Source organism: Bos indicus, chromosome 23 (genome assembly GCF_029378745.1).
Source record: "Bos indicus isolate NIAB-ARS_2022 breed Sahiwal x Tharparkar chromosome 23, NIAB-ARS_B.indTharparkar_mat_pri_1.0, whole genome shotgun sequence".
Taxonomy (NCBI): Eukaryota; Metazoa; Chordata; class Mammalia; order Artiodactyla; family Bovidae; genus Bos; species Bos indicus.
In genome coordinates, this window is record NC_091782.1 from 31031440 (window position 1) to 31059365 (window position 27926).

General features: G+C 43.8%; 2 protein-coding genes across 2 annotated transcripts; one reads left to right on the forward strand and one right to left on the reverse strand.

Annotated features, from left to right (window-relative positions):
* The first annotated feature begins 12185 nt into the window (after nucleotides 1-12185).
* Nucleotides 12186-14593, forward strand: LOC109577364 (ubiquitin D). Its single transcript, XM_019986278.2, has 2 exons — nucleotides 12186-12312; nucleotides 13564-14593. Exons 1-2 carry the CDS (start codon nucleotides 12295-12297, stop codon nucleotides 14032-14034), a joined length of 489 nt encoding a protein of 162 aa, XP_019841837.2. The 5' UTR covers nucleotides 12186-12294; the 3' UTR covers nucleotides 14035-14593.
* On the reverse strand, nucleotides 14163-27833 carry LOC109576683 (putative olfactory receptor 2I1). The gene is made up of 3 exons (XM_070777622.1): nucleotides 27758-27833; nucleotides 24607-24708; nucleotides 14163-16747 (listed from the first exon to the last, which is right to left on the reverse strand). Exons 1-3 carry the CDS (start codon nucleotides 27831-27833, stop codon nucleotides 15750-15752), a joined length of 1176 nt encoding a protein of 391 aa, XP_070633723.1. The 3' UTR covers nucleotides 14163-15749.
* Nucleotides 27834-27926: the final 93 nt, after the last annotated feature.

Genomic DNA, 27926 nt, shown 5'->3' on the forward strand with positions numbered 1-27926 from the left:
CAAGAAATTGAAGGCAAATAAAGCAAAGATGATGGGTGTGTGGGAGAAGGAAGTCTGAACAGTAAGGAGGATTCTGGGCAAGTAAGTCAAGAAAACATCCTGGAGAAGGTGACCCAAATCTTTGCTGTGAAAGACAGTTTGGGTCACAGGTGAGCTCACAAACAATCCTAAAGGAAATGAGTCCTGAATATTCATTGGAAGGACTGATGCTGAAGCTGAAACTCCAATACTTTAGCCACCTGATGCGAAGAACTGACTCATTGGAAAAGACCCTGATGCCGGGAAAGATTGAAGGCAGGAGGAGAAGGGGATGACAGAAGATGAGATGGTTGGATGGTATCACCGACTGGATGGACCTGAGTTTGAGTAAGCTCCAGGAGTTGGTGATGGACAGGGAAGCCTGGCGTGCTGCAGTCAATGGGGTTTCAAAGAGTTGGACATGACTGAGTGACTGAACTGAACTGAGCCCACAGATGGTTGCAAGATGTGGAACCACTCTGGCAGTCAAGGGGCAGAATTGGGGGTCTTCTGAGAAGAGACAATCGTAGGAAACCATTGAGGGGATGTGGTGGCAAGCATGTGGGTAGCTTTGATGGCAGAAAATGTCCCAGAAGCTTTTGAAATGGGATAGGCTTCCATGTTGGCTCAGTGGTAAAGAATCTGTCTGCCAGTGCAGGGGATGCAGGAGATGTGTGTCTGACCCCTGGGTTGGGAAGATCCCCTGGAGGAGGAAATGGCAGCCCACTCCAGTATTCTTGCCTGGAAGATTCCAGAGGAGCCTGGCAGGCTACAGTCCATGGGGTCACCAAAGAGTCAACACGGCTTTGCTACTAAACAACAACAACAACAAAGCATTTCTTCATCACAAAGTCACCATTTTGTGTTAGAAGCTGCATTTCTTCCCCTTTTTGTTAGGACTCCTTTTTATCTTCTTCTCTAGTTCTTCTTCCATCATTACTTTCCCTTTGAGGATAAGATTTGTTCCCTTTAATAACTTTTTTTTTTTTTTTGGTAGCTTGTGGGATATTAGTTCCCTGACCAGGCATTGAATCCATGCAGTGAAAATGTGGAGTCCTAACCACTGGACCACCAGGGAATTCCCAACAATTTGAGTAATAAAGAGTGTATAAAATATGTCTATAAGCTTTACAGGATAATAAAATAAACACATGGCATATCTGCCCCTGACTCAATTTAAGAGCAGAACAAATGTTACCCATAGCTCTGGGTACCTCTCTGATCACATCTGATCACAAAGAGACATCTTCTCTTTGCCCTTTAGGAAGTAATTGGTATTCGGCTTATTTTAAATTTCTTTTGAACTTTATAGTGGTCCTATTGCTTGTATCTCAGCAATTACCCACCAAGTTTTATTTATCCATCAGCTGTAGAATTTCCCATATTCTTATTTTCTTGGCAATGTGTTTCCTTACTCTGTATGTTATTTCTGGATACCTTTAGGTTCTATCTTCCTTTGACTCTCCGTTCCTTCTTTTTGTCTGTTTTTCGTAACAGGTCTTTTCCTCATCCTCTTTCTCTAGGTTCTTCTTTTCTCTTACACCAAGAAAAGCAAACACTACTTCCAGTTCCCATTGATTCCAATATTCATGTGCATGTTTAATCTTTTATCGGTCACCAAAGAGTCAGTCATTTCTAAGAGCTACAAGGTCATGAGATGCAAATTCCACATCCAGTAATGATAATCTCATATTATTTTCATAGTTATCATCTCTTGAGTGTTTCCTAAGCACCAGGCACTATGTTAAAAAAAATTCTCAATATCTGTATTTCACAAAAACCATGAAAAAACTTGTTGATACTATCCCTCATTTATAGAAGAAACAGCTTCAGAAAGGATGAGTAAGTCACCCAAGATGATCCAGCTAGTAAGTGCCAGGGCCAGATTTCTAGACCCTGTTTCATTCATAATATTAATGATGATATATAGTAATGGATGGGCTATAGGAGAAGAATAAATATGTGACTTACCCACAATCAAGTCAGTCTCCTCATTGCCTTGCTGCCAGAGCATCCCCAGGATACGGAGCTTTGGACTGGTTTGAGCCTTCACTTGATCCTCATACTGAAAACTAAAAGCAAATTATGAGAAATACTATATCCTTGAAATTGATTAAAGCTCAGATTTCAGGTAAGGGTAATGATTGCTATGGGTTCCTTCCCCAGTCACTTTGCAAAGCACATCACAGTAGATTGCTCTTTATGACAACTTCAAGAGATGGGCACAATTATTATCTTCTTTTTCGGACACAGAAATGAAAATGAACAGAGGATGAATCCCTTGTTCTGAAAGTGTAGCTAGCAAGCACCACCGCTGAGATTTGAACCCAGGGTGGTGGCTGAGGAGGTCATGTAATAACCACATCCCACCATCACTTTGCTGAGCCTGTGAGGCCAGAGGCAGCCTTTTACTGTGGAGCTTTTTGATAACAAGTTCTCCTCCTCAATCCAGGAAGTTAACTTCTCTTTTAGTGGTACTGGAGGTAAAAAGGGAAGAGTGGTGAGGTGATGAAGGGAGTGATCCCAGGACTCTTATCCCATGAGAGAAACACCTCCTCAATTCTGCCAAGACTGGGGGCCTCGCAATTCACAGCTAATTAGCGACTGCCACTAATCATGGTTAAGAAAAGACAGGAAGATCTAGAGTAAATGTGCCAGAAACATCGCTCCCTTTGGTAAATAGAAAGGTCTCCCTCTGCTCCCCTGTGTCACAGGGGAGTACAAGGGTATTGTTTTCTTTTTACTACCACCTCCTGAGTGTCATGGGCTTCCCTCAGTGGTAAGGAGTCTGCCTGCCAGTGCACGAGCTGCAGGGGATGCGGGTTAAATCTCTGGGTCGGGAAAATCCCCTGGAGAAGGAAATGACAACCTACTCCGGTATTCTTGCCTGGAAAATCCCATGGACAGAGGAGCCTGGTGGGCCACAGGCCATGGGGTCACAAAAGAGTTGGACATGACTTAGCAACCAAACAGCAACAACAAGGGGAACAACAGCATGCCTACTTAAGGACTATTTCACAGCCTCCCTTTCAATTTCATGTGGTTGTAAGATGCTAGGCAATAGGATGTAGGAGAAATCTCTTCTGGCCATTTCATGGAGCCTTTTAAAAAATACCACTGAAGCTCTCTGTTCCTGGAATAATGATGTAATGGCCGGAGCACTAGATACCATTTTGGACCACAACAATGTGGACCGTGTCCTAAAAGGTCAGACCCCCTTCAAAGGAAGGGGGTCCTGAGTTGCTTTTTTTTGAACAGAACTACCACATTGGCTCTGAATCTTCTACTTCTGAATTTTGAAGCCACTTATATCTTTACAAAGCCAAATATTTTTAGGTATCTGTTAATAATAACAGAGCTTAATCCTAAATGAAATCTCCAGCTGACAGAAGAAAGTACTAAGCTTGAGGATAGTTAAAGAGCTTGCATAAAAGTAGGAAGCAGAGTCTGAATTTATTCTAGGAAGGCCTGAGAGCTGCAAAGTGGATGTGGGCCACTGGCCCACAGGCCATCCCACACCTCCTAGTGCAGTAACTACTCCGGGTATTTTGTCCATTTAGTCAATTTTCACATGTTGCCATCAGACTAAGATCATGGCTCAGTGACAGTTTTGAGTTGTATATATATATATATACATTACATATATTTGGTTTATTTGATTAGATTTGACCAAAAATCTAACCAAAGATTAGATTTGACCTCTGATTTTAGCTAATATTAAATTCTCTTGATTTCAGATAATATTATAGAGTATATTATTGATTTTTCCAAGTTTGGGATTATGTAAAATATTAGTGGATGTTGCATGTTTGGGAGTAGGGAAGGCACAGGATCATGACAATTAACCTACTATCAGTTCAGTTCAGTCACTCAGTCCTGTCAGACTGTTTGCGACCCCATGAACTGCAGCACGCCAGGCCTCCCTGTCCATCACCAACTTCCGGAGCTTACCCAAACCCATGCCCATTGAGTCGGTGATGCCATCCAACCATCTCATCCTCTGTCGTTCCCTTCTCCTCCTTCCCTTAGTCTTTCCCAGCATCAGGGTCTTTTCCAAATGAGTCAGCTCTTCGCATCAGGTGGCCAAAGTATTGGAGTTTCAGTTTCAACATCAGTCCTTCCAATGAAAACTCAGGACTGATCTCCTTTAGGATGGACTGGTTGGATCTCCTCACAGTCTGAGGGACTCTCAAGAGTCTTCTCCAACACCACAGTTCAAAAGCATCAAATTTTCAGCACTCAGCTTTCTTTATAGTCCAACTCTCACATCCATACATGACTACTGGAAAAACCATAGTCTTGAGTAGATGGACCTTTGTTGGCAAAGTAATGTCTCTGCTTTTTGATATGCTGTCTAGGTTGGTTATAACTTTCCTTCCAAGGGGTAAGTGTCTTTTAATTTCATGGCTGCAGTCACCATCTGCAGTGATTTTGGAGCCCAAGAAAATAAAGGCAGCTGCCTTTTCCACTGTTTCCCCATCTGTTTGCCATAAAGTGATGGGACTGGATGTCATGATCTTTGTTTTCTGAAGGTTGAGCTTTGAGCCAACTTTTTTACTCTCCTCTTTCACTTTCATTAAGAGGCTCTTTAGGTTCTTCTTCACTTTCTGCCATAAGGGTGGTGCATATCTGAGGTTATTGATATTTCTCCTGGCAATCTTGATTCCAGCTTGTGCTTCTTCCAGCCCAGCATTTTGCATGATGTATTCTGCATATAAGTTAAATAAGCAGAGTGACAATATACAGCCTTGACAGACTCCTTTTCCTATTTGGAACCAGTCTGTTGTTCCATGTCCAGTTCTAACTGTTGCTCCCTGACCTGCATACAGATTTCTCAAGAGGCAGGTCAGGTGCTCTGGTATGCCCATCTCTTTCAGAATTTTCCACAGTTTATTTTTTTGAGCCACACAGTCAAAGGCTTTGGCATAGTCAATAAAGCAGAAATAGATGTTTTTCTGGAACTGTCTTGCTTTTTTGAATATCCAGCAGATGTTGGCAATTTGATCTCTGGTTCCTCTGCCTTTTCTAAAACCAGCTTGAAATCTGGAAGTTCATGGTTCATGTATTGCTGAAGCCTGGCTTGGAGAATTTTGAGCATTACTTTATTAGCGTGTGGGATGACCTACTATAGTGCTAGCTTTTCATGGCCATCTGCTTAGCAGCAAGTGATTGAGTACAGAAACTGGTTCCCATCAGTGCATGGTGCATAGCTTGTAGCCAGTTCTATCTTGAGCTAGTGACGGCATAAAAAAGATGCATACCCCTTCCTCCACCCCTTTCTCTGTTCCCTCCTCTCTTTTGCTATGGAACAGGTAATACATACACTGGAGGCGGAGAAATGGAATATTGCCGGCTGTATCAGAAAACAGTCACAGTCATCAGCGATTGCAGCACAGGTGAGCTGGTGAGCCCTGAGGGAACTCAGCATGAGAAAACACAGGATACTGGCCCCAGAGAGCTGAGACGCATATCAAAGGGAGGATTTCAAAGAGCCCAGACTCTTACATCTTCCCATAGGTAGAAAAGCACTAAATTCCTTAAGACACCTAGTTTTCTTTTACTAACAGTAATCTTTTATTTCTAGTACCTGCCTTTTGTTGCAAAACTCCTATATATCCTAGTTTCCATTTCACCTTCTTGAAGCAGTTTTCTCAGCGTTACTTGAGGTGCTGCTCTGGAGCTCTAATTTGTTGGCCTGTCCTCTGAAGAAAACACAATGCTTAACTTTTAGGTTAAGATCATGGCATCCGGTCCCACCACTTCATGGCAAATAGATGGGGAAACAGTGGAAACAGAGTCAGATTTTATTTTTTGGGGCTCCAAAATCACTGCAGATGGTGATTGCAGCCATGAAATTAAAAGACGCTTACTCCTTGGAAGGAAAGTTATGACCAACCTAGACAGCATATTAAAAAGCAGAGGCATTACTTTGCCAACAAAGATCTGTCTAGTCAAGGCTATGGTTTTTCCAGTGGTCATATATTGATGTGAAAGTTGGACTATAAAGAAAGTTGAGCACCGAAGAATTAATACTTTTGAACTGTGGTGTTGGAGAACACTCTTGAGAGTCCCTTGGACTGCAAGGAGATCCAACCAGTCCATCCTAAAGGAGATCAGTTCTGGGTGTTCATTGGAAAGACTAATGTTGAAACTGAAACTCCAATACTTTGGCCACCTCATGCAAAGAGCTGACTCATTGGAAAAGACCCTGATGCTGGGAAAGGTTGAGGGCAGGAGGAGAAGGGGACAACAGAGGATAAGGTGGTTGGATGGCATCACCGACTCAATGGACATGGGTTTGGGTAAGCTCCGGGAGTTGGTGATGGACAGGGAGGCTTGGCGTGCTGCGATACATGGGGCTGCAAAGAATCGGACATGACTGAGCGACTGAACTGAACTGAACTTTTAGGTGGTGAATATATTTTTTTAGTCGACAATACAAAACTAAAAACAGTAACAGTACAAGGCACATAATAAGTAAATCTCCCTCCCATTCCAGTTTCTTAGGCAATACAGTTTGTTTCCTCTCAGAGATATTGCATGCATGCATATTTCAGCATATGTGTGTATATATTATTCTTTTTTAAATATCAGAAAATTATACATTTGTAACTTGATTCTTTCAGTTAATTCCTCTGTATACACTTTCATTTATTTAATTCCTTGTTGATAAATGTTGTTTCCATTTTTTGGATGACAAGTAATACCGCATGAATATGCTTGTATTGATACATATCTTATTTCATACATATATGAGTATACTGATAGAATAAATTCCTAAAGTGAAATTGCTGGGTTTAGGATAGATAGATGAAAAAAAAGAATTAGTTATAGCTTTGGTACCACAAAAGAATTATGTAACATATATAAACTCTAAAGCGTAATTGCGTCATAATCAACACTTATGATTTTTACGTTTTTATGACAGCTTGATGACACACTATATGGCCTTAAACACTAATTGTTGTTTTGCTTGTATTTATTTTCCTTTAGAACATTTATCCTTTAGGTTATAACATTATTTTATTTTTAATTGACTGAATATGTGTTTTCTCTTAATTAATTAATAAGGCAACATATATTAGTTACATTCAATGCATTGCTTCACGAAACATTAAGTTCCCAAAGTTAAACTTTAAACTCTAAATGCAGGATGGGGCTTCCCTAGTAGCTTAGCTGGTAAAGAATATGCCTGCAATGCGGGAGACCTGGGTTGGATCCCTGGGTTGGGAAGATCCGCTGAAGAAGGAAATGGCAACCCACTCCAGTATTCTTGCCTGCAGAATCCCCATGGACAGAGGAGCCTGGCGGGCTACAGTCCATGGGGTCACCAAGAGTCAGACACGACTGAGCACAGCACAGCATGCAACAGGATGAGCTATCAGAGGGCTCTCAAATGTCTTATTTGCTGTTGAAAATCTTCAAGTGACCCCTTGCAGCACGTAGATTGGGCTTCATTTATTTAGAAAACAAATATACTCTGAATTTCAAAGTAGCTAATCTCTTTCTCTGCTTCTCTGTGTACTTTTGCTTGTTTTGAAGAATTATGAATAGTAGCATACCCTCTGTAGTCTCCCTGGCCTTGTTTTCTTTCGCTCAGCTGGTATGTGGCATGTCCATCCATATCGTTGCTTGCAGGTATAATTCAACCATGTTTATTGCTGAAGCTGTTCTACAGTTTAGTTATCTATGTCCCTATTACTGAAAGGTATTTGGGTTGTTTTAGTTTGGCATGTCCATTTTTCATTTTGACAAATATTTTCCAAATGGTCATTCTTTGAGATTAGACAGACTTTCCCTATAGCCATTATTAAACAAGAATTTACAGATGTATTTTGATTGAGTTTGGTTGGCATTTCTTTTTATTTATGTCTATCTGAGTCTTCCTTGCTGCATGGACTTATCTCTAGTTTCTGCTAGTGGGGACTTCTCTCTTAGTTGCAGTACACGGGCTTCTCATTGCAGTGGCTTCTCTTGTTGCAGAACAGAGGCTATAGGGCCAGCAGGCTTTGGTAGCTGTGGCATATAGGTCCAGTAGCTGTGTCTCCCGGGCTCTAGAGCACAGGTTCAATAGTTGGGGCAAACGGGCTTAGCTGCTCCGCGGCATGTGGGATCTTCTCGGACCAGGGATTGAACCATGTCTCCTGCATTGGCAGGCAGATTTTTCATCACTGAGCCACCAGAGAAGCCTTCTGATTGGAATTTCTGAAGCAATATTCCTGATCTCAAGGCAGTTTTACAAACTGTTTCATGAGTGTTTTGAAAGAGATGGGAAAGAGGCTTCTGCTCCAAGGAGTCCCAGTAGGGACAGTGACATGCAATAGACCACCCGGTCAGCTAGGGCCAAGCTGGGAGGCTATGGATGTCAGAGACATTTGTTTTAAAACCTGCCAAAGTTTCCACAGCATGATCTTTGAACTTGGCTAGTTTTCTGCATTTGTTAGAGGGGCAAAGGAAAAAAGATCTTTTTGCCTCTGAAAAAGTGCATTGTGACACAGAGGGAAAAAACAAGTCAGATGAGCACTGTGGTGAGAAGCAAGGAGGAGTCAGTTCCCAAGAAGAACCTATAGACAGCAAGGGACACCAGGGTGTTTGGGACAGCCCCTCCCCCAGACTTAGGCTAGGAGGGAATTTGACGTAAGAAGGGAGGAGGGCAAAGAGAGATCAGAGTCCAGATTTGTTATTCTCGTTCCTTGAAAGGACTGAATTTCTCGGAATCCAGATCCTATCTGGGGAGGGAATCACTTGAACTAGTTTTTCCTGGGAAAATCTGTGGCTTGCCCTAGAGTAACTCAAGGCTGTAAAATCCCCAGCTCCAGTGGGCAGTTTTTCTACCGCTCTGGGGAATTGCCTCGCAGTGCTGTCTTTTATTACTCACAGTCCTGGGAGAGCAGCTCTCTCCCAGGGTGCAGTCTTCCTCCAGGCTCTGAGTCCTGCACTCTCCACTGCTCTTTGTTTACCTCTGCCCAGGCAGGGGCTGCCACATGCATCCAAAGGCTCCTTGCATCCTCTGCTTTCCTTTATCTATTTATTCCCTCAACTCGTACTTTTCCTGTAATAAAAAGGTATGCAAGGGCATATAATCCCCGCCCTTCTTTCCACTGAAGCACAACGTGAGACGATGAGGACTGTAGAAATAGAGGTTTGCATTTGAACCCTTACTTGTTGTTGTTTAGTCTCTCAATTGTGTTCCGCTCTTTGCGACCCTTTGGACTGTACCCGCCAGGCTCCTCTGTCCATGGGATTTCCCAGGCAAGAATACTGGAGTGGGTTGCCATTCCCTTCTCCAGGGGATCTTGTGGATCCATGGATCGAACCCGTTTCTCCTTCATTGGCAGGTGAATTCTTTACTGCTGAGCCACCAGGGAAGCCTGTGGAACCCTTACTTACCAGCTAGCACTAATATGACTGTGGGTAAGTTAGCATCCTGTTTATCCATAAAGGTACTACTACTTCAGAATCCTAAATTACTTAATGAGGTACCATTTAATAAAACCTTGTGCAGTTCCTGTAATGTAATTGGTACTCACTAAGTGTTATTTTCCTATTAATATTCACTTACTTATTTATTCATTTATTGATTTACTCATACATTTGGCAAATATTTAGTAAGAATGGAGTGTCAGACAGCCTGGGAAGTGTTGAAGATACAAGTTAAGACTTAGCCATGGCCCTCAAGAGTCTCATTGATTACTGAGGGGGGAAGGACAAGTACACCAATGACATTATTTCTAGAGAAACATGCTCTGGGAAGTTTGCTGAAGGCGTATAGAAGGACAGAAAATGGGCATGTAACCCAGCATAGGATGGAAGAGAGTCAGGGAGGTCTTCCTGGAGGGGACGCTGCTTCTGTTGTATATTCTTATAAATCCATGGTGTTGGGGGGTAGAGTTAAAGGGAAAGCCATGTTCAATGATCTGGTGGTGGAGAGCCTGGCATGTTCAAAAATACATAGGGAATTCAGGACCCTGTGCATGGAAAGAAGTGGCTAGACATACAGATCTGCAGCTCAGGGTGGGACTATGGATACAGATGTGAAGTGTGTCAGCAGACAAATAACACCCCTGGGAAATATTCCTGGGATCCTCCTCCCCCTGAGAATGTAAACATTGGCACCAAGGTGGTATAGGTGCCAATATTTACACTCCCAGGGCAGAAAGGCAAAGCAGAAAGGGTATGAAAAAAGAATGATTTAATTTAAAGGAGCTTAACCATCTATTCTCCCACTTCTCTTTCCAATAATGATGTGGAGACCTAAGAAATTGAGGGATGCAAACAAAATGTGAAAACTGAAAGCTGTTTCCTCAAGTCTGCTTTGTACAGCTTTTTCTTTCTCTCTCCAGACCCAACAGCCATCCTTGTCCTGCTAGAGGAGTTTCACTTTTTCTATCACTCTCAACTTGATCTGATGTTTTTTGCCTGGCCACTGATGATGTTTCAGAGTTCTCAAATCTTATTGGACAGTGGGTGCAGGGTACTCCTTTTCTACTGTGGGGTAGCCGGGAGGTCACAATCATGTTTTCTAAACAGAGAGATTCTTGGAACCTGCAGAAACATCTAAAGGGAGAAGAGCAGGTCAGGGCTTTCAGTCTGTTCCATCAGGTTGCATTCTTCCCTTTCCATATTCATTCTGTTTATAAAAAAGTTTGTCCGCCCCACAAAGTATATTTAAATAATAATTAGTTTTACCAACTTTATTAACTACCTAATAAGAGCTTCAGTTAAAAGAACATTATTTATGTTAAGCCTGTTGAAATATTGGAATGAGTTCCTGGGTCCCATTACTTGTGTAGACACTTCTGCAAAGCCAAGTTCTCTAGACTGGAAACTCCTGAAATAAAATGCAGTCATGTGAAATTTATCAGTGAATGAAGGGACAGTAAATTTTCACTGAAAACACAGTAAAGAAATTAACTTGGCTTTTTTTTTTTTTTACAGACTTTTTACTTTGAAATTATTTGGAGCACTTTAAATACATGTTTTGTTAGAAAAAAAATGGGTTTTATGGAGACGTCCTGAGACTTTCAGAGAGAGCAGGGATTAACTTGAAATGTTAGGAGATCAGAGTGATCAAGAAAATCCTCTGAGCATGCACAGTTTATGTTCTCTCTCTCTTTTTTAAAAAAATTGTTCATTTACTTGGCTGTGCCAGGTCATAGCTGCAGCAGGTGGGATGGCATGGGCATCTTTAGTGGAGGCATGTGGGATACATTTCCCTGGCCAGGTTGAACCCGGGTCCCCTGGATTGGGAGCTTGAAGTCCTAGTCACTGGACCACCAGGAAAGTCCCCTCTCTTTTTGTCCCCAGTCAAAATTTGAAGATCCAGCGGGTAAACAGCTCCTTAGGCATTTGTGAGGTCACGCTAGTGAGGGTCCAGGGTAAGGGTGAGAAAATAGAGGCACTGTAGTGAGACAAGGATATGTGGTTGTTTTGCATGTGGAAGGTGGGAGTCAGTGTTTGATTGTTGGCTTCAGATTGTTCTCAAGTAGTGGATTTGGTTTCCAGGTTCTCAGACAGCATGAGAAGAATGTTAGAAAACTCAAGACCCAGGAATCTAAAGTTCTTTGTAAAGGACATTTATAAACAAAATTTTATGAGTCTGGAAGACACTTAGGAATTCTCTCCAATCATCCTTTTGTAGACCAGAAAGCCAATATCCAGGGAGGTGAACAGACTTGCCCAGGTTAATTGAGTGTCAGCCCTGGGACTGGAACTCATGGCTCTTCTCAGTCCAGGGTTATTTATGTGTTTTCTCCAGGTCAGCTTCACACATTCTGCTAGGCTAGGGTTAACAGGCTCACATCACTCATGGCAACTCTCACGGTCCTCTCCCGGGCACCTCTGTTCTCAGGAAATTCTCTGACTAATGGCGAGGGGGCTCTTAAAAGCTAAGGGGAGGACCACAAGAGTTAAAGGTCTTTAAGCTAGTGAAGGTCAGAGCTGCGGGCTAGGAAGTCACAAGTCAGGATTGGGAGTGGTGGGTTGTAAATCAGGGGAAAATTCTCAACAGAGAAAGACCATCCCATGTTTGGAACAGGGAGGACAAATGGGTTGACTGTGGGGCCAAGTGCCTAATCATAAGGTACTTTTGTTTACTGACTCCCCAGTAGCAAAAGTGAAAGTAACTTGAGGAGGTTTGATAACAAAGGGTAGAGAAAAACTTGAAAACCACCGTACCTTGAAAACCAGGCAGGGGATTTCCAATTTAGCTGCTTATATAAACTGGAGGCGAGGTCCTTTGCTCTGTCTTCTGATTCTGCTCCTCTGATTGCAGAAATGGCCACAGTGGTCGATGTGAGTTGGGATTTGATACTGAGGGTGGAGAAAGGGAGAGGACCTCTGAGTCATGGGAGAGAATCGGGAATGGATGAGGGACAGTGCTGGGAAGTGAAGGGGGCGCTGCTGGAAAGGCATCTGGAAGGGGAGGAGATAGGCATTGTTACTTACTGAATGTGAAGAAAGTTTCCATGAAGAGAACCAGGTCGCTTGGCTCCTGAGTTCTCTTGCATTGAGACCTTGCACTGGTCACACTTAGGGGTACGTGGTAGGAAGTGGGAGTGAGCTTTGTGCTCAGCAGGGCTGGCAAGACTTGAAACTATGGGAATATTTTCTTGATCCTTTTCTGTCTTATCCTGTTTAGGCCTCCAGGGCTCTTAAACTTGAGCTTTCTTCTTTTACCAAAAGAGAGGTCTACAGAATTCATTTATTCTAAGTTGTTAATGCCTGTGTAAGACTATATGCTCTACAAAAGGAACTTGGAATGAGGCTAATGCTTAGCATAGAAGCGTGTGAATTCAGTGAAGAAATGTCTGTGGCATCTAGTTTGGGAAGATATTTTGAATGAAGCCTGAAAGAGGTCCTCCAAGACTTTCAGGTGATAGCACAGGAGTGAGATTCCTTGTGTTCATATTATTGAAATAAGACTCAGATGTAGTCCCTACTTTCTGTGAGTGGGACCCCGATTCAATTAAAGGAGGGATCATATTCTACAACAGGTGGATATAAGAACACAGGAAACAGATGAACAGGTGATATTGAACATAGCTTCACTACAATGTGTGAGTTATTATTTAAAGCATTAAGAAAGAAACTAACAATACAGAAAAGATGTGTCTTAAACAGAATTTCCTTCTAAAGAAGTCATAGTCACAGAGGACAGCCATGTGAATATTCCATTAGGCTGTCAGGTCTTGGGAATTCTGTTTGAGAGCTGTTTTTCAAATCTGGTGTACATCTTTGGATGCTTTCTAGGTGTATTTAGTTTTTGACATTTGACAACATTTATCTGGAGAGGAGACAGGTGAAAAAGATAGGAAATTATCAATAACATTTTGCAATGGATAAGAGGACAAAGGGAGAAAACTGGTTTTCTTGCATTATAACCTGGAAATTTCAAAAACAAGTTTCAAACAAGGGAGGGGCACAGCTTGTAAAGGATCTGGAGGACCAGATAGGCAGAGAGGGGTGGGAGCAATGGAGGAGGGGGTACAAAGGGTATAGATGAGTGCAGTCATAGGCAACTCTCTCTTGGCCACTTTTGTCCAGGTGACTGTCCATTCTGAGAAATGGAAACCGATGACCTTCCCTGCCCATCCGGGAGACAGAGTGAATAAGATCAAGGAACATGTGCGCTCTAAGACCAGGGTTCCCGTGCAGGACCAGGTCCTCCAGCTGGGCTCGAAGACCCTAAAGCCGCAGAGAACTCTGTCATCGTATGGCATCGACAAGGAGACGACCATCCACCTCACCCTGAAGGTGGTGAAGCCCAGTGATGAGGAGCTGCCCTTGGTTTTGGTGGAGCCTGGTGAGGGGGGGCAGAGGCATGAGCTCCAGGTGCGAAGGTCCAGCTCAGTGACCCAGGTGAAGGAGATGATCAAGATGAAGACCGCTATACCCCCGAAGAAGCAGATTGTGAACTGCAATGGAAAGAAACTGGAAGATGGGAAGATCATGGGAGATTATGGCATCAAAAAGGGCCATTTACTCTTCCTGACATATCCCTGCATTGGCGGATGATGACCCTGCAGATGGAATGATAGCAGAAATGAAAGAGCTCATTTCCTTTTACTTCTTACTCACTAATCACACCCTCTGAAAATCTCCCAAAATTAATGTGAAAGATAAATAGAAAGAGAAGATTTAGGTTGGGCTGGTGAAGAATGTTGTAGAACATTTCTAATTCATTGATTCTTTCATTTTCACATGATTGAATAATTGCAAAATTGCATATAATACATTATATGTTGATATGTTAGAATATATTGGAATTTGAACACCTCTTAGAGGTAACATTCAAAGCCAGCTTGCAGTTTAATCCTGAATTGGTTCTGACTCATAGAAAAACTCCTATTTCCTTTCCCAATCAACAAAAGTACATTTTAGGTTGTGATCCATGTTCTTCTAATTACTGTGTTTGCATCTATTTTTAGTGCAGTGCTTCTTCTATCATATCACTCAAAAATTGTTGAGCTACATTTACTTTCTACTTATAGAGAATAGTGAAATGCTTTATTATTGAACTATTTACTGTGATGATTCCAATCTTATTAATAAATAATTTAGAAATTCAATCAAACGACTTCCCCTCGCCTTATTTAAAGCTATTTGTTATGAAGTGAAACTTGGCACCATGCCCCTTTCTACTCTCTGTTTCTCACACTCTTATTAAACCATTCTTATTTCTGGGGATGATGGTGGTCATGGCAAGATATTCATGGTGGGATCTAGAGATTTTATGCCTCTAGTGGGGGCTCCTTGGGAGTAGATGTACTTTAGGTGGGAACAGATTTTCAGAAAATTGAGTGATTGTGGAGCAGTCTCTGTCCTGACTGCCTAGGGCTCTAGCAGGTCTTCTCTGGGTTGGATGGGGGCTGAGGATTGGTTTCTGGGTTGACCCCAACATTCTGCCCACATTCTGGCTAGCGGAGTGTTCCCCTCTCTGCTTCCTCCATCTCTCTCCCTTCCTTTACTCCTATGTCTCACCACCTTAGGTCTCCTTCCCAATCACCTATATGTTTTTCTTGCAGCCTGAAACATGTCCACCCTCTTCCCCACTAGTCTCTTCTCTTGTTTATAACTGTCTCAAGAACCACTTCCTGCAGAAGCCTTTCTGAACTTAATGCACTCAGCACAAACCACACTTACAGGTGTTGCTCAGTATAATTATGGGTCAAGTTCTCTGGGGTGGGCACTATTTAACTGGGTAGGAGGGCATTTGTTTGCACTGATTCCCTGCAATGAGAGACCGTGTCTTCTTTTTTTGGATGGAATCTCCCGCAGGGCTGAGTCTATGATTTTATTGTCACTTAGGGATATGTCTGATGACAGACACCATGGGGTCTTCCATGGCCTCCTCCACTAGACTGGGATCTTCATACATCTTCTTACCAGCATACGGACTCTTGACGTGGGGATATGGTAAGCTTGAAGATGGGAAAGGTCCTCCCCAAATCTCACTTTCTTATTTTCATCAGCTTTGGAGAAAGCCCAAGGGCCATTTTCCCCTCACTAAACCTGCACAGTTAAAGGACATGGGGGGTTTTCCCTATAGCACAAGAACCTTTCCTGATGGGAGGAAGGGACCTCCCCATTAATCATGGGCTTCTTAAGGACAAGTCTTACGGATTCATGTAGAGAAATGAACAGCCTGAAGGCTAAACCCTTTCTTTCCACTGGGCATTCCCATCCTTGGGCCCTGGGGTAACACTCCCCTCCTTCCCTCCCCAATTGACTCACTGTGCATCTTGTCCTCTCCCCACAGCCCCCAGGAGCCTCCTCGCTGCCCCCTTCACTTCCTTATTCCTGAGGGTGTAGATGAGTGGGTTGAGGGCGGGTGTGACTACAGTGTAGAAAAGAGAAATGAACTTGCCCCGCCGTTGGTTGTAGTTGTGCGTGGGTTGCAGGTAGGTGTAGATGGCTGAACCATAGAACAGGCAGACGGCTGTCAGGTGAGACCCACAGGTGCCCACCGCTTTCCTGCGGCTGCCTCTGGTCCTCATGCCCCATACAGCACGGGCCACGCCGCCATAAGAGGCCAGGATGACGGCGGACGGCACCAGAAGGATGCACACGCGGGCAGCAAACATCTGGCGCTCGGTGGAGTCCTGGCCGCCGCCGTCGCAGGCCAGCTGCAGCAGCGCGGGCAGCTCGCAGATGAAGTGGTCCACCCGACCCGGCGCGCACAGCGGCCGAGCGGCCAGCAGCGCGGTTTGCGCGGCAGAGTTGGTGAGGCCACCGAGCCAGGCGGCAGCGGCCAGAGTGTGGCAGAGGCGGGGGGAGGCGAGGCCGGCGTAGCGCAGCGGACTACATACGGCGGCTGCGCGGTCCAGAGCCATCACCGCCAGGAGGACGCACTCGGCCGAGCCCAGCGCCAGCGATGCGCACAGCTGCGCCAGGCAGCCGCCGCGGTCCAGCCTCAGGGCCGGGCCGCGCAGGTTGGCCAGCAGGGGTGGCACCACGCTCGTGGTGAAGCCCGTATCCACCAGGGCCAGGTGGCAGAGGAAGTAGTACATGGGCGTGTGTAGTCGCGGCTCGCGCACCGCCAGCAGCACCAGCGCCGAGTTGCCCATCAGAGTCAGGAGGTAGCAGAGGAGGACGAGGACGAAGAGGACAGGCTGCAGGGAGGGCCAGTCGGAGAAGCCCAGCAGGAGGAAGCGCTCCTCTGTGCTGTGGTTGCCCTGAAGAGGGAAACTCGCAGGTTTGGAAGGACGATACACAGGGCGATGTGTCCCTTACAAGCAAAGGAAAACCCGGACCATGGGAGTGGGGAGGGGGAACAGATGGCAGGCAGCACACACATGCTTAGGTGTCCATTGGAGCTCATTTACAGATCTGAACCTTTAGTTTAGGAAGGCAGCCATATATTAGTATGCTCTAGTTATATATTTACCAGAAAATTCTATGAGGAAATAGAATCTCCCTCCTAGAGATGAACAGACTTGGGCTCAGTAAGGTAAAGCATCCCAAGGTCATAGATAAGTGAGTGCCCCTGTGGAAGTGTATTCAGGACTGTTTGATTTCCAAAATCAGTGTTTTATCAGTGGCTTTCCTGCCAGAAGGAGAAACTTTAATTTGTGGTGAATCTCTCTTCTAGGCTGTGTGCAATGTACATGTCACTCCTGCTTACCAGCTACTGTGATGAGCGTGAACAACACAGATGGACACATATGTACCAGCCTTTAAATCCAGAGTCATCTGGGTAGAGAAAGACCACTAGCCAGGAGACCTGGGTTTCACCTAGTAGAACTCCCTTTTGTTAATGATTTGATATGGGGACGTCATTTCATTTCTTTCCACCTCAATTTTTTTTCATGTGTGAACCATTGAGTAAGAACTAAATGACATCTGAAGTTCCTGTACTACCTTCCTGGCTCTCATTTTAATAAATATTTTTTTCACTTTAATAACTATTTTTCAAGCAAAGTAAAAGTGGATGCAAAAGTCTTAATCCTTGAGGTAATGCCAAATCAAATTTCTAACAGTACAGAAACCATCATGGTTGATGTGATGGATAAAAGTCACATAGAAAGCTTCCTACTGCATGGTCTCTGACAGGTTATCATTGTAAGGATAACTTATTTTAAAAATCATATTTGCTGTTCTTAAATTATAATCCTGTATTTTTTATTGTTCAGAAAAGAACCTTCTTCCCCCCAATACAACATTGTATTTGTATGGTTCTCTCATTTATCTTCATTAAGCAGAACAAGTATTAATGTTTTGATTTACAATAAGGGTTTGGGGGACTTCCCTGGTGGTCCAGGGGCTAAGACTCAGCACTCCCAACGCAGAGACACTTTGTTCAATCCCTTGTCAGGGAACCAGATCCCACGTGCCACACCTAACAGTTCCCAGGACACAACGAAAGAGTCCTGCATGCCGCAGTGAAGATGCTTTATGCTGCAACCAAGACCCGGCACAGCCAAATACTGATAAATAAATAAAAATAATTAAAAAAAAAAAACCCACAAGGATTTGGGAGTCAGACTGCCCCTGTTCCATTCTTGCTTCTCTCATTTCTTACCCGAGCAACCTTGGCCACTGTTGTTTAACCTCTCTGTGCCTCAGTTTCCTGATGTGAAAGTAGAATTGGTTAAGTAGGTCAAACATGTCAAGCTCTTAGATCAGTTTCTGACAATGTAGTAGATGGTGAATGAATGTTAACTATCAAACCCTATTTCATATCAGGGAATAGGCTTCTAGAGGGTTCTTACACTAGGTAAGGACAAAGCTGGTGTGTGAATTTATATCCCTTTTCATATATTCACTCTGACCTTATGTGAAAAATTAGATAATATCCTTACTTTATATAATAAGAGAGGAGGGCAAATGAGGTTAAATAACATGCTCAAAGTCACATAGTTTGTAAATGCCTCTCAGGATTTCAACTCAAATCTGATTAATTCGGGGACCCTTGCTTTTTTTAAAGGAACCAGGCTCTAATATGTTAAGGACTGTGATGGATAAAATTCCATACAAAGATTTACCTTTATTTCTGGATAATATTATAGTCATATCAAAGATGAAAAAAGTATGAAAGCTGACAATGGCGTTAGGGACGTTGAGTTATAAAAAGTCAAATTTTCTAATTCTGTGGCTACATAAATACACAACAGTTCAGCCAGGCAAGCCTTAAGACATTCTTCTGCAAACCCACCAAACTCTGAAAACAGGCACACAGTGGTAAAATTGCACAGACATCTTTACTGCAGGTACACACAAATTCCCAAACAAGTAGCTCAGACACGTTTGTACACACATACAAACACCCCATAATCCCCCTCAAGCATCCAGAACACAAAATATGTTGTAAAAAATATTCTAATCTGTCCTCACACATCATTTGGTGTTCTAGAATGCACCCCTCATCCATAAGACCATTTTTAAAAAGTGGGATGTGGTAATAAACCTACCTTCATGTCTTATTCTTTGGCACTGGTGTTTAGGCCTTCAGCTAACAGATGAGAGGCTGGTCTTGTGCTCCTGCTCTGGATTCTCTGGGTTTGAAGTGGCCGGGGGAGGGATGAAAGAAAGGCCAAGTCACATGACTGTTATTTCTGGAATGGGTGCCTGAGATCAGAGCAGCTACCTTAGGGAAGAAGACTTAGGGTGGATGCTTCTTGCTGGTCAGCAGAGGAATGAATAGAATGACCTGGGGCAAGAAGCCCCGTAAGTCCTGGGATACACTGAGACCCAGGTACAGGTGGTGATATGGGTTCCCGGAGAACCCTGTAATAAGGTTTAGACAAGGCGAGGACCTGATCCTTGTGGTGATGGCAAATCAGTATTGTTGGCAGTGGCAGCAAAGATGTCTTTCCTTAAAAATGTTTTTTAAAAAATGAAAAAAAGCCCACATCTCATTTTATTAGATTTGATTCTTATGTGTCCAAAACAAAGAAAAGAAGCATAAAAATGTTTTTTAAAAAATAGAAAAAGTCCATATCCCATTTTACTAGATTTGATTCTTTATGTATTTAAAACAAACCAACAAAAAGCATAAAAATATTTTTAAAAAAATAGAAAAAAAAATGTTCTTCCTGATTCTTAAGGACAGAGCAGTTGTAGAGAATGAAGAAGGAGCCGGGGAATTAACCGATTCCTGTTATTTAGAGAGAGGGTGGAGCTCTGGGGACTCTTTGACCCTCTCCCATAATTAGTCCTTCGTATGGAGGTATCCGGAGAGAGACCTCTCCCAGGGTAGGCAAGGGAAGATACTAGAGGGAATGGTCCTTTTAGGTAGAGTGTCCCTGGCAGTATGTGGAAGCCAGAGGCAGCGCGATTCCTTCTCACATTGTTGCTACTCTTAATTTTTAACTGGTTTAGGATTTCATTCTCTGTAGGGTGACCTTCAGCCAGCTGTTCAACCTAGTGATTCTTGGTGTCACCATCTGTAAAACGTAGGTAGCAACCCTGACCTGTGGGAGATATTATAGATTTGATGAGGTCATCTTCAGTTTTGAACGCAGCTTCGGCTCTCACTTCAGCTTTACCCTCGACACTCCTCATTGCTGTCATTTCCCACCTCACCCACTTTGCTTTCCTTTGAAACACACACATATGTATGTATCACTTTACATCCCCACCAACAGCACACCAGGGTTCTCTTCCCCACATCCTCACTGACACTTATCTCTCTTGTCTTTTTGATGATAGCTGTTGTAATAAGTGTAAGGTGATGTCTCATTGTGCTTTTTTTGGGGGGACGGGGGACGTCTGTGATGGGTCTTAGCTGTGGTGTGCTGGTTCTCTATTTGTGGCACTCGAGGTTAGTTTCTCCGGGGCATGTGGGATCTTAGTTTCCAGACCAGGGATTGAACCCGTGTTTCCTGCATTGAAAGGCAGATTCTTAACCACTGGACCACCAGGGAAGTCCAGCCCCCTCTCATTGTGGTTCTGAGTTGCATTTCCCTGATGGCTAGTGATGTCAAGCATGTTTTCATGTTCCTGGTAGCCCTTTTTTATGACTTTGGAAAAAACATCTATTCAGATCCTTTGTCCACTTTTTGATCAGATTTTTTTTTCCTGAAAAATATCTGTTCAAGTCCTTTGACAATTATTTAATTGAATTTATTTTGCTAGTGAGTTGTATATGTTTTTTTTTTTTTTTGGAATATTAACCCCTTATCAGATAATATGGTTTACAAATATTTCCTCCCATTCTGTAAGCTGCCTCTTTCAGGGGCCAAGTGAAGACACTTGAACCCAGAAACCTTCACCATGGTCCCTTTGATCTTCTTTCCATGTCTCTCAGGATCTTTCAGAATCCTTGTATTCATCTTGAAATTAACTTAAATGATTTCTGCCTCAATAAGAGTGTTGGAAGGTTGGAGAAATATGTGACTTTCTCCAGTGCCCCCTCTCCCCAGATAGAGCCAGTAGTCTGAAGTCTGGCATTCAAGGCTTCTAAGAATCCAGCCTCAAGTTTCCAGGCCTGGCACGTGTTCTGCTTTTTCTCACATAAACTTGTTGCCCTGGTGGGGTTGGGTGACTCTTTGCGCATCCCCACCTCTGTATCTTTGCTTGAAGGAATGCCCTCCTTGTCCCTTTACACCGACCTCATTCCTCCCTACCCCTCCAGCTTCAAAACAAGCATCACCTCCTCCAGGAAGCCTTTCTAAGCCTCTTCTCACTTCCCACAGCCTTTAGAATTTGCAAAACAAACAATCTTTTTTCACCTTCTGCTTTTCATTTCATTATAGGGCTTCCCTGGTAGTTCAATGGGTCAGAATCTGCCTGCCAATTCAGGGGACTTGGGTTCAATCCCTGGTCCAATATCTCTGGAGGACCCAGCGCTTCTGTTTCTCAGCCCCATGGCACCTGAGTTTCTCCCACTTTCCTTGCCTCTTCCCTGGTTGACCCTGACAGTGACAGTACATACCCTAGAGAGACAAAGAGGGTGCCAGTGAACAGAGTGAGCACCCACTCATGTTTTCTGGACTGAGCTGAAACCTTTGTCTCTATTCCTCAGCCACTCCTGCTTTCTACATCTCTTTTCTGGCTCCCAAGGGAGATCCTCTCCTGCCAGGCTCTCCAGTCCCTCCCTGGGACCCTGATCTGTGAATGTGAGAGAGCCTGGGGAGGAGGTGAAGCAGGGGGATCCGAGAGTGCAGGCTGGGGAGGTGAGATCCATGGGTGAGTGTGCTGCTCCTTAGCTCCTAAAAGAGGCTGGCCCAGGGAGCCCAGACACCAATTTCCCTGTGAGCTAGTGAGTTTTCCTCTGGGCTTTTGTGGTGGTCCTTCTTTTTCTCCACCAGTGGGTCACCCTGCCTGCACCCCTCCTATTCCCATCCCAGTCACCTCCCACTTCAATTCTGCAGAGTGAGGGGAGGAGGCCACTTCCGGAGCAGATGTCTAGGGGTGGGGCACACTTTAGAGGGTGGGTCCTCTGAGGATGGGAAAGTTATGGGAAAGTCTGGGGAGAGAGGTGGGGAAGAGGAAGCCTGACAGAAAGGGCAGTGGGAGGTGAAGAGGAGGACCAGTGGTTGTTGTGGGCAAGGGCAGGATCCGAGAATAGAGCAGGATGTGAATAGGGGTAATAGCTTCTAGGTGTCAGGTTCAGGGAGGCAGAATGGAGTGGGGGGTGATACCCTCAAGAATGAAATCTCTCAATGGCCTCCCCAGCTTAACTTTCCCCTATCTTCATCCTCCACAGACTAACTGTGACATCTATGCACTTTGCAACTGGGGTTCAGGGGAGAATGTGGCCTCTTGACTTCCCCCTTGTCTTTTCTTCTACCTCTTCCTCTTTCCTACTCTTATGGTGACTCTGTGTTCCTTTTCCTTTTTGCTCTTTGGGCTAGTACTCAGCCATCTCTTTCCTTTTACTCCATCTCACAAGCCTGACTGTTTCAGTTTTCTCTGAACCAAAAGCTCTGACTTGTCTTATGATGAAACCAGGTGGGTGGGATTCATTCATTTGTTCATTCAGCATGTATGTAGAGGCAAGATCACAATGGCCAGAGAACTTGGTTGGGCCAAAGGAAACCTAGGATTCTGGTTCTGCACTAGGTAGCTTTGTGACCATGGACACATTTAAGTCTATCTATGTCTTTGTTTTCTCATCTTCCAAATGATGGGATTAGACCAGATAAGCCCACTTTTCTGCTCAAATGCCCTATTGACTCCTTGATGCTGGAGTTATGTTTATTAAGCAGTGCTGGCCACCTAATTCATTCGGTCCCATTGGTTCAGGTCACTCTGCCTTTATCTGCTCCTTATGCCATCTCTTCTCTGTGTCTTTGAATCTTGCTTCCTCTTCATATTTGAATGTCCTTTCTTGTCTATCAGCCCTTATGGGGCTCATCCTTGGGCTCACATGCTATTCCAGGGTTGCTGACATTTGAGAAGTTGGCTTTGAGTTTCTTCTGGGAAGAGTGAGGGTATCTGGACTGTTTTCCTTATAGAACTCCTCATCCTGGAATGGTCATTCTGCATGTCTCCCCCAGCCCCCCCCCAACTTTTAAGAGAGTTTCATTTGTCAGTACTTCACAGTCCTAACACCCAGATCTCATTGTATCTTAATCCTTCCTTTGTTCAGTTGGGTGGGTGAAAGGAGAAACTCCAGCCTAAGAGGGTTCTTGCTAAAGTTTAGGAAAGTATTCTTGAATTAACACTTCTCAAATTGTTGGATGTGAGAAATGGAACATTTCCTGCCATATTAGTGAACAATGATGTCACAGTCCACAGTCGTCAGCAATTCCAGACCTCCAATCTGAGCATAAAGGCACTCAGGAAGTAGAAGAATATCTGAGATCTAATAGCCATCAGGTTGCAGCCACTCCCTACAGTGAGCCCAAGGGAGCTTAGGATGTGAAAAACATAAGATGCTGGCCCCGGATAGCTGAGACGGATATGAAAGGAATGATTTCAGTTAGCCCAGATTCTTTCTTGCATCCTCCCATACATAGAAAAGTGCTAAATTTCTTAACTTGAGATATCTGATTTTCTTTAATTAACAATAATCTTTTGCTCAATCTGATTTCGGTGTTGACCATCTGGTGATGTCCATGTGTAGAGTCTTCTCTTGTGTTGTTGGAAGAGGGTGTTTGCTATGACCAGTGCGTTCTCTTGGCAAAACTCTATTAGCCTTTGCCCTGCTTCAATCCGTACTCCAAGGCCAAAATTGCCTGTTAATTCAGCTGTTTCTTGACTTCCTACTTCTGCATTCCAGTCCCCTATAATGAAAAGGACATCTTTTTTGGGTGTTAGTTCTAAAAGGTCTTGTAGGTCTTCATAGAACCGTTCAACTTCAGCTTCTTCAGTGTTACTGGTTGGGGCGTAGGCTTGGATTACTGTGATATTGAATGGTTTGCCTTGGAAACGAACAGAGATCATTCTGTCATTTTTGAGATTGCATCCAAGTACTGCATTTTGGACTCTTTTGTTGACCATGATGGCTACTCCATTTCTCCTGAGGGATTCCTGCTCACAGGAGTAGATACAGTGGTCATCTGAGTTAAATTCACCCATTCCAGTCCATTTTAGTTCGCTGATTCCTAGAATGTTGACGTTCACTCTTGCCATCTCCTGTTTGACCACTTCAATTTACCTTGATTCATGGACCTGACATTCCAGGTTCCTATGAAATATTGTTCTTTACAGCATTAGACCTTGCTTCTATCACCAGTCATATCCACAACTGGGTATTGTTTTTGTTTTGGCTCCATCCCTTCATTCTTTCTGGAATTATTTCTCCACTGATCTCCAGTAGTATATTGGGCACCTACCAACGTGGGGAGTTCCTCTTTCAGTGTCCTATCATTTTGCCTTTCATACTGTTCATGGGGTTCTCAAGGCAAGAATACTGAAGTGGTTTGCCATTCCCTTCTCCAGTAGACCACATTCTGTCAGACCTCTCCACCATGACCTGCCCGTCTTTGGTGGCCCCACACGGCATGGCTTAGTTTCATTGAGTTAGACAAGGCTGTGGTTCATGTGATCAGTTTGGCTAGTTTTCTGTGATTATGGTTTCAGTATGTCTGTCCTCTGATGCCCTCTCATAACACCTACCATCTTACTTGGGTTTCTCTTATCTTGGACATGGGGTATCTCTTCACGGCTGCTCCAGCAAGTGCAGCCGCTGCTCCTTACCTTGGATGAGGGGTATCTCCTCATGGCTGCACCTCTTGACCTTTAACGTGGAGTAGCTTTTCTCAGCCCTCCTGCACCAGCGCAGCCAGCGCTCCTTGGACTCTACACATACACAAGAGAATACTCTACACATGGACATCACCAGATGGTCAACACCAAAATCAGATTGATTATATTCTTTGCAGCCAAAGATGGAGAAGCTCTATACAGTCAGCAAAAACAAGACCGGGAGCTGACTGTGGCTCAGAACATGAACTCCTTATTGCCAAATTCAGACTTAAATTGAAGAAAGTAGGGAAAACCACTTGACCATTCAGGTATGACCTAAATCAAATCTCTTATGATTATACAGTGGAAGTGAGAAATAGATTTAAGGGACTAGATCTGATAGATAGTGTGCCTGATGAGCTATGGATGGAGGTTCATGACCTTGTACAGGAGACAGAGATCAAGACCATTCCCATGGAAAAGAAATGCAAAAAAGCAAAATGGCTGTCTGAGGAGGCCTTACAAATAGCTGTTGAAAGAAGAGAAGCAAAAAGCAAAGGAGAGAAGGAAAGATATAAACATCTGAATGCAGAGTTCCAAAGAATAGCAAGAAGAGATAAGAAAGCCTTCCTCAGCGATCAATGCAAAGAAATAGAGGAAAACAACAGAATGGGAAAGACTAGAGATCTCTTCAAGAAAAGTAGAGATACCAAGGGAATATTTCATGCAAAGATGGGCTCGATAAAGGACAGAAATGGTATGGACCTAACAGAAGCAGAAGATATTAAGAAGAGGTGGCAAGCATACACAGAAGAACTGTACAAAAAAGATCTTCATGACCAAGATAATCATGATGGTGTGATCACTCACCTAGAGCCAGACATCCTGAAATGTGAAGTCAAATGGGCCTTAGGAAGCATCACTATGAACAAAGCTAGTGGAGGTGATGGCATTCCAGTTGAGCGATTTCAAATCCTGAAAGATGATGCTGTGAAAGTGCTGCACTCAATATGCCACCAAATTTGGAAAACTCAGCAGTGGCCACAGGACTGGAAAAGGTCCGTTTTCATTCCAATCCCAAGGAAAGGCAATGCCAAAGAATGCTCAAACTACTGCACAATTGCACTCATCTCACACGCTAGTAAAGTAATGCTCAAAATTCTCCAAGCCAGGCTTCAACAATACATGAATTGTGAACTTCCAGATGTTCAAGCTGGTTTTAGAAAAGGCAGAGGAACCAGAGATCAAATTGCCAACATCCACTGGATCATGGAAAAAGCAAGAGAGTTCCAGAAAAGGATCTACTTCTACTTTATTGACTATGCCAAAGTCTTTGACTGTGTGGATCACAACAAACTGTGGAAAATTCTGAAAGAGATGGGAATTCCAGACCATCTTACCTGCCTCTTGAGAAATCTGTATGCAGGTCAGGAAGCAACAGTTAGAACTGGACATGGAACAACAGACTGCTTCCAAATGGGAAAAGGAGTATGTCAAGGCTGTATATTGTCACCCTGCTTATTTAACTTATATGCAGAGTACATCATGAGAAACGCTGGGCTGGAAGAAGCACAAGCTGGAATCAAGATTGCCGGGAGAAATATCAAGAACCTCAGATATGCAGATGGCACCACCCTTATGGCAGAAAGTGAAGAGGAACTCAAAAGCCTCTTGATGAAAGTGAAAGTGGAGAGTGAAAAAGTTGGCTTAAAGCTCAACATTCAGAAAATGAAGATCATGGCATCTGGTCCCATCACTTCACGGGAAATAGATGGGGAAACAGTGGAAACAGTGTCAGACTTTATTTTTTTAGGCTCCAAAATCACTGCAGATGGTGACTACAGCCATGAAATTAAAAGACGCTTACTCCTTGGAAGGAAAGTTATGACCAACCTAGACAGTATAGTCAAAAGCAGAGACATTACTTAGCCAACAAAGGTCTGTCTAGTCAAGGCTATGGTTTTTCCAGTAGTCATGTATGGATGTGAAAGTTGGACTGTGAAGAAAGCTGAGCTCAGAAGAATCGATGCTTTTGAACTGTGGTGTTGGAGAAGACTCTTGAGAGTCCCTTGGACTGCAAGGAGGTCCAACCAGTCCATTCTAAAGGAGATCAGTCCTGGGTGTTCATTGGAAGGACTGATGCTAAAGCTGAAACTCCAATACTTTGGCCACCTCATGCGAAGAGTTGACTCATTGGAAAAGACTCTGATGCTGGGAGGGATTGGGGGCAGGAGGAGAAGGGGACGACAGAGGATGAGATGGCTGGATGGCATCACGGACTCAATGGATGTGAGTTTGGGTGAACTCCGGGAGTTGGTGATGGACAGGGAGTCCTGGTGTGCTGCGATTCATGGGGTCGCAAAGAGTCGGACACGGCTGAGCGACTGAACTGAACTGAACTGAACTGTATCTTTTGATATTAGACTATCTGCTCTTTGTTGTAAGACTTCTATAAAACCTGGCTTCTTCCCATCAGCTCTTCAGAGCGGTTCTCTTAGGTTCACTTGAGATGCTCTCTCCTGGGCTTAAGTCCTAAAAATTCCCACTGAGTAAAACAAAGCTGAAGTTTTAGGTTGTTTAAAGTCAATATTTTTTAAGTCGATAGATGCCTTTGGTCAATTTCTAGAGCCCTTCCATTATCGTTTTTGACAAATCTGTAGTTATTTTGTTTTTGTTGTTGGTGGTGAGAGTATTTGCTGAGTGCCTGCCTCACTCAGATATTTTAAAAGTTCCCCTCCACCTTAACCTCCTTAACCCCTAAATAATGGTAAGTCAAGTAGAATCAGGAAATTAAATCTACTAAGACCAAGTAGAAACAACCTTTTATTTGCTTTCTTTTTGAAATGTCTGAGTTTCTTGCGAGTATGGAGACCATGGAGTCTGAAGTAACCCTTGACACCTTCCCCTTTCCCTTTCCAAGTGCTCCATTCAGCACATATTTATTAAACAGCTTTATAACCATACAGACTTGTTAAGTATGTCTTATTTCCCCCATTTTACAGATGAGGAAGAAGGCTTAGAGATCCTGAGTGATTTGCCCCACAGGTCAATATTAGCCTCAGTACTAAGGCTCGAATCTGCCAGTTTGCACTGCACTTCATTTCCACCCATCTCAAACCCTGGCTTCTGCTTTCCCCTGCAGGAGACATCATGAAATCCTTACCGAACCCAGGAGGTCTGTGAGGCAGGGACTCCTTTCCCCAGCCCTGCCCAGTGGGGATGAGGTCTCCGAGGAGCATTCTGACAAGGTTCTCTACTGATGCCCCTCGAGGGCAAGGAACTGACCCTTTGCACTGCCATCGACTCTCCCTGATGACCCTTTTCTGCTCCAG